Source organism: Berghia stephanieae, chromosome 5 (genome assembly GCF_034508935.2).
Source record: "Berghia stephanieae isolate SIO BIC M18660-M18661 chromosome 5, UCSD_Bste_1.3, whole genome shotgun sequence".
In the NCBI taxonomy this organism is placed as follows: domain Eukaryota; kingdom Metazoa; phylum Mollusca; class Gastropoda; order Nudibranchia; family Aeolidiidae; genus Berghia; species Berghia stephanieae.
In genome coordinates this window covers 58,272,999-58,287,699 of record NC_088364.1, presented here as the reverse complement: position 1 = coordinate 58,287,699, position 14,701 = coordinate 58,272,999, and the positions used below count along the sequence as shown (strand labels likewise).

The window sequence follows — 14,701 nt, the reverse complement described above, 5'->3', positions numbered from 1 at the left end:
TTGAGGAATTGGCTGATTTCAGTTAATATTAATTGACTGAGAATTTACAGGTCTACAATCAACGAGGTGGAAAGTCATAAATTAAATGAGCTCTATAAAAATTGCCTGAAACTCTTCGACAAAAGGAAAATTCAAATTAGAGAAGAAAAAATACATTAATATGGTGGGTGTTATTATTTACTGGAAGTATGACTACCATTGATTTCATGTAGAAGGAATGCGAAATAAGTATGACATTCATATAATATTGTAAATAATGATGACTTCATCAAAGTCAAACAATGCTCCAAACAAAGTTTCTACTGATGAGGCAATTAAAACTAGTCTTTCCAAACAAGAATCTGATGGTCAAAATCAAGTATAAGCACTACAAAAAGCCGCCTCAGAAACTACAATTGAGAAAAAATCTAAAATCAAACAATTCAGATATAATAAAGAACAACAAGCTTTTATTCACATTACCACTGTTGAATGACCCGTCCAATTTAAGTATTTAAGGCCATACTTCAAACGTTGGCAACAATACAAACGAAAACCAATTCCTGCCTCTGGAATTTTTCTGACATAGAAAAATAATCACCATTATCATCTTTATCTTTTATCGATTCTCAACAAATCTTGTGATCCACGAACAGCAAAAAGTAATTAATCAAACTTGATTTTCAATCAATTAATGACAGAAAAATCAAAACTTGAATAAATATGATTTCATGTCATTTCATTAACTAAGGAGAAGTGAATCATAATTACAATGAAGAAATTTCAGCAGACAGTGCGAACAACTCCAAAGAGAAAAAAAAAAGTAAATACAGAGTCAACATGAACCGGGAACAGCAAGCACGCTTGAGCAAAACAATGGCAGAGAACTAATTTGCGCAGGAATTAATCACTTACCACTATTGTTCTTATAATTAGGTACCCAATCATTAAAGAAACGGTCAACCAGTTTATTTACAATGTGAGGCAGTCGAGATGTAGCCCTACTCAGTGGCATTCATTGAACATGTATGTTAATGAAAATGGTTGCAATTTTTAATAAACAATCACTCACTAAGAAAAATGGCACCCCTCACAGTACAGGAAAATGCACATATACTCCACTGCCTCACTCATGAAAAAGAACCAAAGGTCTAGACAAAATGGGAAAAAGCCATCTCGTGCAAGAGAAGTGCGAAAAGCCAGTAGAAAAGGTTAAGTATTCCAACCTCGACCTGTAAATGAGCTCTATAATAATTGCCTGAGACTGAAACTGAACCTCACTGAAACTCTCCGTATCGTATCAGAAAAATCCAAAGAATCGAGATGAATAGTAAACAGCAAACTCACTTGAGCAAAACAAAGGCAGAAAACTTACAATTGTTTCTTATAATTAGGTACCCACATCAGTGAAGAAACGGTCAACCAGTTTGTTTACAACGCGAGACAATCGAGATGTGCTTGTAGCAATGATATAACTTTTGATTTGAAGGTGTCTTCATAATGCACTTCCGGCTTTCGCATTAAACTTTTTCATACTTTTAGGTTCTACAAAGTGAATGTGGTCAATTTTGGCTTAGACGAAACAGTGAAATTTATCGCCCGGCGGCTCAGTTAAAATTGGCTACCATTGGGATCACGACAGGTTTGGAAAGTGAAAAGATAATTTCACGAAGGCTGTGTGAAAATACACTGGGGTGTGTTCAGATACAACAATTCTAAGAAGCGTCGCTTGCCTTGGCAATATATCCATCGTAAATATAAACCGCCCTTGAGCTATGCGTAGCGCTGTGGAACATTCCTAATTACTTCACGGTCATTCGACTACGATTCATGAATTCTTTTTTTCTTCTTCATTTCTTTCTTTCCTTTTTAAAAATATTTGAATTTGACGAATTGACTGATTTCAGTTAATTGACTGAGAATTTACAGGTCTTTCAACCATTGCTATGGTTGGGGCATGTTTGTTGCAGACCTGACGAAACACTGACAAGGAAGGTTTTACAAAGGACACCCCATGTAAAGAGGAAGCAAAGTCGCCCGAAGGAGACCTGAAGACGTACCATGGAGAAGGACCTAAAGCAGAGGTCTATCAGTCTATCCCCCCCGAGGTAGCCCCAAGAATAGCTGCTGAGAAGACCAGGTGGAGATCCCTTGCATCGCCTCCAGTGCCAACAGGCCTGAAGAGTGAGAAAGGTTAAGTATTGGAGAATAAAGGAAATGGATGAGCCTACATAAGCCTCATACAACAATTTCCTCAAAAAATTATTGGTCATACCAAACAAAAAACAAAATACAAAACCCAATGAGTTAATAAAAACATTTATTCAGATGACCATATTCAGAACCAATTTATATTGTACAGCTGATATTGACAATAAAATAATAAAAACACTTATGTATTCAATACTTAACAGTGACATTATAAAAACAATGAGGATGGATGACTGATGAAAACAGTGAGTTCCTTTTTACAATTAGGGAAACCATTCCTGAAATGATGAATAATCTCTCCTAGCTTGTTGTATCCATCTGTATGAAAGGTAAAAAATAAATATATAAATAAATTAGAGGCAAAGTGTTAAAATGTAAAGCGTTGAATGAATTTAACAAATAATGAACTTTTATATCACATAAGAATCTTCTTCCCAAGAATTAGAAGTGAATGGCCAGGTCATCAAAATTCTTCAATTGACCATTCATCCTAAAATGTCCAAATTACATGTTTATCCTTTGTAATTGTAATGACAAATTGCAACCATTTGCATCTAAATGATTCAAAATCACATTAATGCTTTATAGCATCAACACTTCATTGGTTACTTCCATCTGCCTGAACTGTTTAATTGGTTTTGTTTGAGAGAGGATGCCCCCAAAGAAAAAAAAAGAGCACAAGACTTTTTATACACCAATAAAAAAAAATAAATAAATAAATAAAAAAGAACAGAAATAAGAAAATTCGTCAAAAATTATTTGAACAAAATGTTTTTATATTTTGAAATAATCACACCATAATTTAATATCAATCAGGATTTTAAAAACTATCAATCCAATAGTCTCATATGAGAATCCTAAGACTACAAAGATTAAAGGGGGATAAAGATAGATATTCCTCATGTTGTACTTTATTGCTCCTAATGACAATTGATTAAAATAGGAAAGAAGCATTATTTAATGTTAATGGATAACATTCTGAGATTCATTCAATTAAACGAACCTTTGCGTTGTAAGCATCAAGCTGAGCATCCAAGTCCTCTACTGTTGGAGTTTCTCTCTTTTCCCTGCCACCCCCTCTGCCCCGACCTCCGCGACCCTGACCACGTCCACCTCTACCCTGGCCCCGTCCACCTCTGCTGAACCTGCAAAGTGTAAAAGATCAAAGTTTAAAGTCCTTGAGAGGAAGTCTGATATAAACAAATTTCTGATGACTTCAAATAGACTGAAATTAAACGGTGCTTCATTCAACCAAACAAAGAGCATTTTCCTTTTACAAACAAATTCTAAATATGAAAATATCAGAACCTGGTCAATGTAAGTATCAATGGACACCCCATGTAATAAAGTGTGTGTGGAGAGAAAGAGAGAAAGAGAGAAAGAGAGAGAGAGAGAGAGAGAGAGAGAGAGAGAGAGAGAGAGAGAGAGAGAGAGAGAGAGAGAGAGAAGAGAGAGAGAGAGAGAGAGAGAGAGAGAGAGGAGAGAGAGAGAGAGAGAGAGAGAGAGAGAGAGAGAGGAGAGAGAGAGAGAGAGAGAGAGAGAGAGAGAGAGAGAGAGAGAGAGAGAGAGAGAGAGAGAGAGAGAGAGAGAGAGAGAGAGAGAGAGAGAGAGAGAGAGAGAGAGAGAGAGAGAGAGAGAGAGAGAGAGAGAGAGGAGAGAGAGAGAGAGAGAGAGAGAGAGAGAGAGAGAGAGAGAGAGAGAGAGAGAGAGAGAGAGAGAGAGAGAGAGAGAGAGAGAGAGAGAGAGAGAGAGAGAGAGAGAGAGAGAGAGGAGAGAGAGAGAGAGAGAGAGAGAGAGAGAGAGAGAGAGAGAGAGAGAGAGAGAGAGAGAGAGAAATAGGGTGTATGAAACAAGTGAGGTTGGGTAAAATTTGCCAGTGGCAGGTGGTGGGAAGTAGACAGTAAAAACCATTTATGTTAAACCCAATTTTGAGAATGACCTATAAGTGAGGGTAAGAAATTTGTGTATGGGTAGAGGAATTATATGACAAACATGCAATGAAAATACAGCCATCAAGTTGGGATGTTGAGATTGATATATGGATAATTGAGGACAAAGTACATATATGCATTGCACTGTAATCTCAATAGTAGCTTAACAACAACAGGAAACATGCTTTGCATGTCATGACCCACACAAGTATGAAATCATGTGAGAAAATAAATAAACAAATAAATACAGATTGATTTCCACATCCACTCTAGAGTCTTGTTATAGTTCAAATACAAGACAACCCTATTTGGAAATAACTAGCAGAGTTGACAGTAATCTGGTTTGTTTTTTTTAGAACTGAACTTACCCGCCTCCTTGTCTGTTTCCCACAGGTCTTGAGCCTAATCTGGAATTACCATTTAAGGAGGTAGGAGCACCGACCAACTGGATTGACATTGGACGACCTGATGACAAAACAAACAAAAAAATACATTTTTTAAATCATCAACAGGATGTTATAACTATTAAAATTTAAGACAAGTTACTATATTATACTGAGATTACAATATAAGCTGATCTTTTAAAATATCCTACCGAAACTTAATGAAGATTGAGGAAAAACAATCTGACTGTAAAGTAAGAGTTTGTAATTCCTTAAACAAGGCTGGTGATTCATTAGTCATCAGACGTCATAAACAGTATGAAAATTTTTTTTCTCTCTCCAGACAGTTTTGGAGGAAGGGGAGAAAAAAAGATATCAAATTAGTTTACACTTGTTTTCTCTTGGTAATGTTTCAGCAGCAGATATCAATTTACTTCAAGGACAACATATTAATCAAATCAACTGGAACTGCAATTATTAACACCATAATCTTACCATCAAGTGGAACATTGTTGTACTGTTTCATAGCTTTCATGGCATCTGCGCGTCTTTGGTAAATGACTTCCGCTGTACCTAATGACCGCCCTGATCTGTCATAGTGAATTGCTGCCTTCTGTATTGATCCAAATTCTGAAAAGAGTTCCTGAATGAAGAGAGATAAAGGATATTTGTAAAATAAGACATTGCCCTCATTTGCATTTCCCTAAAGAGAAAAATGAAAATATATTTTGTCACAAGCTTTCCGCATACAGTAAGCCAAGAATAGCATGTTTCTCATCAATTTAGTAAAGTTATTTGGTGTTTAATCACTTAATGATACACAAACATCCAAATAAAATTTTTCATTTTTTAAAAAAAAAGATAATTTTTAACATACATCAGTAGGAAAGGAAGATGACTGCATAATATTTGTAATTGTGAGTAGAAAGTCGAAAAAAAAAAGAAAGGAAGAAAGAAAAATCACAGAAAGATGCAGCACAATTTACACCAGTCTGGCTTATAGTTCCAAAATCATTCTACCTTGGTTAATGAGTTCAAAAGTAGTGGCATAAACTCTTTGGCACAATTTTTCTGTGTCTTCATATTGTATGCAAGGAAAACATGACACATTTCTCAACTAAAAAAAAATTAAATCTACTTTCATTCAATATGGGGGTCAAGAGCAGGGCAGAGTGGTAAACCTGCACTAAGAAATAACAATCAGTCTTTCATTAAAAATGTAGAAAAAGAAATTTAAGCACTTCTTTTAAAAAAAAAAAAACTAATTAAAAGTCCAATATGTGTTGTCTATCCATGAAGACAGAAAAAAAACCCCAGAAAAACTTGATACACCACTTAACTTTCATTACCAGCCAACCCAGAAGAGTATAAAACCATAGTGAATATAAAATATATAGACCCGTAGTGATAGTATATATCTAACTAAAACTCAAAATTTAGCATTATGCTTTGAAAAAACATGGGAGTGATGAGCATCTCTGTGTTTTGTAGTGAGGAAAGCAAACTTAAACAATAATTATTGATTGATTTTTTGTTTGTTTGTTTGTTTGTTGCTTTAGGTCTCTTCCAACACAATTGAGGTTATATGAGAGACCGCTGAAACAAAAAAAACAAGCAATCTAACAAAAATAGTACAAATGTAAATCAAAATCATAACCTAAAGATATCATAAGCTAAATTATAAATAACCAAGAACAAACAGGCAGAAGATTTACAGAAAAAAAAATATCCCCTGTCAAAAATACAATCACAAACCAAAGAAGAAGGATAGGCTAGTAAAGAGAAGAAGAAACGACATCACTATCGGATCGTACACCCATGCGAACATCATAGGTATATGATTCAAGGGTGATGCTCCCATCCAACCACCCGCAATTATTGATTGAAAACAACAACTTGAAATATATGTCAAATGATTTATTCCTTACCTGAATATCTGAGTCATTAACACCAAAGTCTAAATTGGATACGAGTAGCTTTCCTGATCCACCTCCTCCTGTCATAAGTCCACTGGGTCTTCCTCTTCTGGGCATAGAGTTAGAGTCCCCATCATACATGTCATGTTTCCATACATCAGGTACGTCTCGACTCTAAAAAAAAAAAAAAAAAACATGTTCAAGTTCAAGTTCAAATCATAGTCATAGTCATAGACTATCATAGCTAATAAAATCAGTTGACAGTTGACATATCAGGCAACATTAATGCTTCATAGAAGGTGAAAATTTTCAAAAATTCAAATTCATGAGTGACAATAGACAGGAATAACTCAATATAGAATAGAGACTATTGCCCCTATTAATTACACTAAATTACACCCATCAGGCCATCAATCATCAATATCGTAGTTTAGCGCAGTCGGAAATGAAAAAAAAACACATAATTACAACTAAGTGAATTATTTCAGCTTTCCTGAAAGGCTGCCTCTATTCTCACCCCCGGGATGAGAATAGAAAAGCGATCGAGCTCTCACCCCCGGGATGAGAATAGAGGTAGTTGCCCCTTTTCGCTATTCTCACCCCTGTAACCAACAGGTAGGTAGGGTAGCCTAGCCTAGCCGCCATCCCTTCTCACTATTCTCACCCCTGTGTAGGGTCAGCTTAACACCCCCCCCCCCTTCCTCACTACTCTCACCTGATCATCATCATCTCTCTCGTGACTACTTTTAGTGGTCCTTCTCGCTATTCTCATCCCTGTGTAAGGTCAGCTTAGCAACCCCCCCCCCCCCCTTCCTCACTACTCTCATCTGATCATCAAATCTCTCATGGTACTGGACGTAAGGAGGGTGAACTTATATGTCGTGCATTTAAAATGTAGACTGGCTGGCTTGAGATATGGGAATCATTGTTGAAAATCTGTCTACGGGATTCTCTCTCTCTCTCTCTTTAACTGGAACTGGATTCGCCCAATTTCTAAGAATTGGACTTTTCCTTTTATGGGCATATTATCATTTTGTGTTGACTTAGCTGTCTCAATTTCTCCCTACGTTAGGTATTTTAACTTGTTTATATTTTCTCGCTTTCTCCCTCCCTGTAGTGTATTGTAGATTGCTAATGATAATTTGTTAAGTAGAAAACGTCAACAATAGTCAGCCATTTTGGAATGGAAGTGATTCTTTTTATTCTTGAAATAACGTAATCGAATACTGCTATTTGGGTACTCAGGTATCCCACAATCTCCCCCTTAAAAAAAATTAGATGATTAAAAAAAAAAAATGAGCTATTATACTTTCGCTCGTTTTGGTTTACATAATGGTTCATTCATTCTTACATTTGTTTTATACAGCTTAAATGATTAATTAAGAGTTAATGAGAAAGAAAAAAAAAGAAAAATTATCTCATATATCAATGATGAGTAAGAAAAAGTGTTTCTTCTGTGTAGAACTAAACTAGTTGAAGTGGTCAACAGTTCATAATGATAAAAGAAAACACAGTAATGGACTCTAATAGTCTTAACTAGTGTCAACTTCATGCGGCTGTGTTGATGCAAAGTGTTTTTGTGTTTGTGGTCGTAACGTCACGAATATTTCTTCCAATATTATAGTCAAGCTTAAGGCTTATAAATGGCCATGCCTACAGTGTGAATTTGTTAGGTTTTCTCACGTTGCGACCACTTCTCGTAGTGTAAGGTGCACTTGTAGTGTTGTGATTGTTTTGAGATTGCGTTCTCTGTGACATGTTGTCAGAGAGAGTTAGAGAATTTGGGAATTCTCTATGTGGTGAGGGCGGGACCTCGACCTGTGACCGCGTAGAATTTGGATCTCGGTCATTCGCTGGGGTTGTTTGAACCATGGTTGGTATCTCTGTCGTTCTGAAGTTTGGGACGATGTCCAATAGTGGTGCTGGTGCTGGTTTGCTTGTGATTGCAGGGGTGTTTGTGTGAACAATTTGGTCGGAGTGTCGTCTCCATATGGCTCCGGGAGCTGTTTTGACTTCAAAGGTGCGTGTTCCCGTTTGGGCATGTATTACACCGTGTTGCCATCGTTGGTGTCCGCGGTAGTCTCGGACCAGGACGTTGTCTCCGTTGTCGAAGTTCCTGGTGTTGGCAGAAGAGTGAGTACGAAGCTGACGGTCTTGACATGAAGATACTCTTGTATGAATGCTTGGTCGAATGATGTCTAGGTGAGTTCGCAGATGTCTGCCAAACATAAGTGATGCTGGGCTCTCGTTTGTTGTGGTGTGCGGTGCATTCCTATAAGCAAACAGGAATCTTGCCAGTTTTGTATGGATGGTACCCTTCTCATCTTTTGAAGCTTTCATTGCTTGTTTGAAAGTTTGGACCATTCGCTCAGCCAGCCCGTTGGTTGCTGGGTGGTAGGGTGTGCTAAGGGTGTGCTTGATTCCATTGACCTTTGTGAAGGATTTGAATTCATGGGATGTGAACTGCACACCGTTGTCAGATACGAGCTGTTCAGGTAAACCAAATCTTGCAAAAAGATTGCTCAATATATTGATTGTTGAAATGGATGTGGCATTGGATGTCGGTATTATTTCGGCCCATTTGGAATGGGCGTCGACGACCACTAGAAACATTAATCCCATGAATGGTCCCGCGAAGTCTATTTGAATTCTTTGCCATGGCTTGTCAGGCCAGTGCCATGGGTGAAGAGGAGCTTTCGGTGGATCAGGTTGAACTGAAGCACAACCAGGGCACCCTTTTGTAGTTGCCTCGATTTGTTTGTCAATAGCAGGCCACCAGAAGTATCCCCTAGCCAAGTTTTTCATTTTGACTATACCAATGTGTCCTTCATGAAGAACACTTAAGATTTTTGCATGCAGTTTTTGTGGAGGGATGAGTCTGTATCCCCAAAAGAGACAGTTTTGTTGCACTGACAGTTCGTTTTGTTTGTTGAAGTAAGGTTTCAGTTCTTCGTTGACTGTGTTTGGCCATCTGTCAGTTTGGACGTAATGTATGACTTGTGACAGTGTTTTGTCGTGGCGTGATTCTTTGGCAACGTTTGCTGCGTTGACTGGTAAGGACTCTATTACTTCTGTATAGAATAGTTCATCTGCTGAATCGGCCTCTTGACTTGAGTTTGTGGTGGGTAAAGGCAATCGTGAAAATCCGTCTGCATTAGCGTATGACTTGGAGTTCCTGTATTCGATTGAGTAGTCGAAGGCTGAAAGGAAAATTGCATATCTCTGTTGTCTGGCTGCAGACATTGCAGGGACTGGTTTTGTGGGCGAGAAGATGTATTTGAGTGGCTGATGGTCAGTGATTAGTGTAAAGTGCCTGCCACATACATAATTGAAGAACTTTTTAACACCCCATGTGATAGCTAGGGCTTCTCTGTCTAGTTGGGAGTAATTCTGTTCTGCCTTATTGAGGGTTCTTGAGGCGTATGCAATAGGTCTTTCGTCGCCTTCTGGTGTGATGTGCGAGAGAACGCAGCCGATGCCGTATGGTGAAGCGTCACAGGCGAGTCGCAATGGTCGATCGGGGTCGTAGCGCATGAGGACTTTGTCCGAAGCGATCATTGTTTTTATTTGAATGAAAGCGTGATCAGCTTCAGTTGACCATTCAAATTTTGTGTTATCCTGTAGAAGATTGTACAGTGGCTTCGCAATTTGAGCTACATTTTCCAGCCACTTGTGGTAATAATTTACAAGCCCGAGGAATGATCTGAGTTGTGTTTTGTTTGTTGGCTGTGGTGCGTCGATGATGGCCTTGACCTTGTTTTCGGTTTTGTGCAAGCCATTTTTGGTTATTTTGACACCGCAAAAGATAACTTCGTCTTGGAAGAATTGGCATTTTTCAAGATTGACCTTCAGTCCATACTCTTGAAGTCTAGCTAGGACTAGTAGCAGATTTTGCCAGTGTTCATCGTTTGTTTTCCCTGTGACTATCATGTCATCTTGGTTGCATTGAACTCCGGGTGTTCCCTGGAGGATTGTGTCTATTGTCTTTTGCCAAATTGCTGGTGACGAAGAAATACCAAACGCTAAACGGTTGAAGGAATACAGTCCTTTTGACGTGTTGATTGTTGTTACTTTTTGTGACGCACTGTCTAAAGGGAGCTGAAGGTATGCTTGTCTCAGATCAATTTTAGAGAATGTTTGACCTTGTTCCAAAGTAGCTAACATGTCTTCCATTTTTGGCATTGTGTATTGCTCTGTGTTAAGTGCTGGGTTGACTGTTACCTTGAAGTCACCACATATTCTCACTGTTCCATTGCTTTTCAATACGGGTACGATGGGTGTGGCCCAATCCGAGGTTGCAATTTTTGTGATTATCCCTTGTTCTTCTAAGTTGTCTAGTTCTTTCTCAACTTTTTGTTTTAAGGCGTACGGCACTGGCCTGGCTTTGTGGAATTTGGGAACGGATCCCTCTTTTAGATGAAGTGTTGCCTCTATTCCTTTTATTTTTCCAATTACCATCTGAAAATATATCTTGAAACTGAGCTTTCAATTTTTCTGTATTGAATCTATCTTTAGGTGTCGTCATCTGATGTATGCTCTGCCAGTTCAGTTTTATAGCGGCCAACCAGTTTCTTCCCAAAATAGGATTGCTGCCTTTGTCAAGTATAAGGAGTGGAAGTATTTTCTTCTGATTGTTGAGTTCTACATGAACTGAAATTTTTCCCAGTGGAATAATGGTTTCACCTGTGTATGTTTTCAGACGAACAGCTGTCTTTTCCAAATTTGGGAAGGTTTTGAATGTTTTTGTGAAGTCCCTCTTCGTCATCACTGAAACAGCAGATCCTGTGTCAACTTCCATTTTTGTAGGAATATTATTGATTTGCAAGTCTACCTTTATTTTTGGTGTGTTTCCTTCCATGTGAAACATTTCCAGTGTAAAATTATCTTCGGAAACATTGTCTTCATCTAGCTCGTGAACTTGTCGGGATTGTGAGGTTCTGTCTCCTCCTCTCCTCTGTTGTTGGCTGCCCTTCCTGGCCTGACACACTCTCTGAATGTGTCCTTGTTTGTTGCATGACTTACACACTGCATCACGGAGGTAGCAGTCGGCTCTCCTGTGGTTATTTTTCCCACATGATTGGCATGGTGGATATGTTTGTGAGTTATGTCTTCTGTTAGTAGGTAAAGGCTGATTTGTTTGTTAATGTTGAGATCAGCTGTTGATTTGCCGGATGTTGTTGTGTGGATTTCCGCTGCATCTCGCTGGGCAGTTTCCATTGCAAGTGCCAAAGCTGTTGCAGATTCTAAAGTGAGATTTGGCTCTTGCAAGAGTCTCTTTTGTATGGTTTCATCGCGTATTCCGCAAACAAATCTGTCACGCAGAGACATTTTTAAATTGTCTCCGAATTTGCAGTGTTCAGCCAACCGTTTTATGGATGCTAAAAAATCCGGAAGCGATTCGTCCATCGCTTGACTGCGTTTATGAAACTTGAATCTTTCAACTATCTCAAGTGGAGGGGGGCAGTAATGGTTGGACAGCAGTTTGCAAAGTTCTTCATAACTTTTACTAAAGGGAAGGTCGGGTGACGTCAAACATCGTAGTGTGTTGTACGTTTTAGCCCCGATGGATGATAGCAGAGTTGCTGTTTGTTTCTGTTCGGCAATGTCGTTTGCAACAAAAAACGCATCCAGTCTTTCTTTATAGTTTGTGAAGGACTCTAGTCCTTCGTTGAAGGTGTCGGGTCTTGGCATGTTGGTATGTACACGTACAAGACTGGAGAATGCAAGCTCAATAGTTGGTAGTAGTCTGTCAATAGACTATAGTTTTATGGCTTGGTAGAATGAAAATACATGTAAACGTTATTGCACTTATCTGGGTTCTAGATGCTCGTCGCCATTTGTAGTGTATTGTAGATTGCTAATGATAATTTGTTAAGTAGAAAACGTCAACAATAGTCAGCCATTTTGGAATGGAAGTGATTCTTTTTATTCTTGAAATAACGTAATCGAATACTGCTATTTGGGTACTCAGGTATCCCACACTCCCCCTACCCCAAACTTTATTTCTCTACATCTTTTATATTGTTTGTATTTCCTTTCTCTCGTCCACTCAATATTTCATATCTCTCTCTCTCGCCCTCTTTCTCTATTTTAATTTGTTGGTATTTTCTTCTTCTCTTTCTCCTCCACATTCTATTTCGCCCCCCCCCCCCCCCCCTCCCCCCTCTCTCTCTTTCTTTCTCTCCCCTGTCTCAATTTATATCTGGCTGTTGGCTAGGTAATAGTAATACGGGATGAGAATAGCGAGAAGGGGTGGCGGCTAGGCTTGGCTACCTACCCTCCCTACGTGTTGGTTAACAGGGGTGAGAATAGCGAGAATTGGCGAGGACCTCTACTCTCATCCCGGGGGTGAGAGCTCGATCGATTTTTTATTCTCATCCCGGGGGTGAGAATAGTCACTCCGTTCCTGAAATTGAAGGCATTTAGACTACGACGACTGGATAATAAAAATTAAAAAAAAAAACAGAACTGAGACACATACCCCAGAACGTTGGTTAAAATTTCCAGAGGAACGTCTTCTATTCACTCCACCTCTGAAAACACCGGCATTTCCACTCCCTCTTCTATTCGAGTTATTACCGCGACCTCGTCCCCGTTGGCCTCCTCGACCCCCACGGCCTCTGAATGATTTGTTCTTTTTAATTATGTCATCCAAGCTCATATCAAGTTTGTCCGTCATTTTTTTAAAAACTTATAACTAGACTTATAATAAAAACCGTTCAAAAGTATAAAATAAACAAAGATTTTGTGCGTGTAGTTCTAAAATGGCGGCGTCCTTTGAAGTAGTTCCGGTTAGGTCAACACAATGCATGCTGTAAATGCCAAACCGTGGGACCCAAAAGCTATGTATCTCCCCTCAAGGATAATGCATGAAAATAATAATAATAATAATAATAATAATAATAATAATAATAATAATAATAATAATAATAATAATAATAATAATAATAATAATAATAATAATAATAATAATAATAATAATAATAATAAATAATAATAATAATAATAATAATAATAATAATAATAATAATAATAATAATAATAATAATAATAATAATAATAATAATAATAATAATAATAATAATAATAATAATAATAATAATAATAATAATAAATAATAATAATAATATAAAAATAATAATAATAATAATAATAATAATATAATAATAATAATGATAATAGACCCTTATAGAGCGCACGGTATCCTCAACAATGAGGCTCTTGGCGCTTTAAATTACATCAACACAAAACAATATTTAAAGTACACACATGACATCAAAAAAAGAAATGTTTTCAAGGATTTCTTGGAAACAGACAATGATTTGGATTATCGGATGCTCTGTGGAATGGTGTTCCATACAAACGGACCAAAATGAGAAAAGGACCTTGTTCCCGCCTTTGTACGAATGCGTGGGACGGGTGGTGTCATTGGAGGAACGCAAAGGTCATGTTGTCGAATATTTCTATATGAGCTCTGTGAGGTAGGGAGGGTCAGTGTTTTCCAGACAACAATAAACTAGGACACGTGCTTTGAATTTGACCCTTTTCTCAACAGGCAGTTAGTGTAATCTTCGAAGGAGATGTGTGGCAAAGTGTAACCTCTGCCTTCGAAAGACCAATCTGGCAGCATTATTTTGGACCGTCTGCACCACTTGAGCTTATTTTCCGAGACACCAAACAACAGAGCATTACAGTAATCCAGCTTTGAAAATAAAAGAGAAACGACAAGTTTCCTGGTAATATCCTCAGAAAGGAACTGTCGAATAGATCCAACTTTTTTCAAATGATACATCAATGATTGGATAATTGTCTTAATTTGATGGTCCATCGACAGTTCCGAATCTAAGAATGTCCCAAGATTTTTGACCTTGTCAACAATATCTATGGACACCTCTCCTACTTTTAATTTCTTCTCGTTCCAAAATCTTCTGTTCCCTACATACATCACCTCCGTTTTGTCGTTATTCAACCCTAGCCTGTTCCTACCCATGCAATGTCTTACACCCAATACAAATTTTTCACATGTACTAATGACATTTTGTAAGTGTTTAGTACATTCAGATCCAAATAACTGGGTGTCATCAGCATACTGGTGATAAGACAGGCCAAAGCCCCTGATAACCTTTGAAAGTGGATGTATGTAGAGAACAAAAAGCACAGGTCCAAGAACTGATCCCTATGGGACACCACATTTTAAAGGAATTTGATCGGACCTCAAACTATTTACAACTATAATTTGTCGTTTATCTAATACTGTCAAAAGCTGATGATAACTCAAGAA

The 14,701-nt window shown here is 37.9% G+C and overlaps 1 protein-coding gene across 1 annotated transcript; it reads right to left on the bottom strand.

Annotated features, from left to right (window-relative positions):
• Positions 1 to 2,282: 2,282 nt before the first annotated feature.
• LOC144973316 (THO complex subunit 4-like) lies at positions 2,283 to 13,219 on the bottom strand. The gene is made up of 6 exons (XM_078915601.1): positions 12,902 to 13,219; positions 6,433 to 6,594; positions 5,000 to 5,147; positions 4,490 to 4,586; positions 3,194 to 3,335; positions 2,283 to 2,508 (listed from the first exon to the last, which is right to left on the bottom strand). Exons 1-6 carry the CDS (start codon positions 13,097 to 13,099, stop codon positions 2,491 to 2,493), a joined length of 765 nt encoding a protein of 254 aa, XP_078771727.1. The 5' UTR covers positions 13,100 to 13,219; the 3' UTR covers positions 2,283 to 2,490.
• Positions 13,220 to 14,701: the final 1,482 nt, after the last annotated feature.

Bases quoted from the DNA above. Each gene is read 5' to 3' on its own strand.
- LOC144973316 (XM_078915601.1), bottom strand. From the start codon at position 13,099: ATGACGGACAAACTTGATATGAGCTTGGATGACATAATTAAAAAGAAC. The intron at 5,148-6,432 runs GTAAGGAATAAA...CTCTTCATTCAG, and splicing joins TTAATGACTCAGATATTCAG to GAACTCTTTTCAGAATTTGG. The intron at 3,336-4,489 runs GTAAGTTCAGTT...TACACTTTGCAG, and splicing joins GGAAACAGACAAGGAGGCGG to GTTCAGCAGAGGTGGACGGG.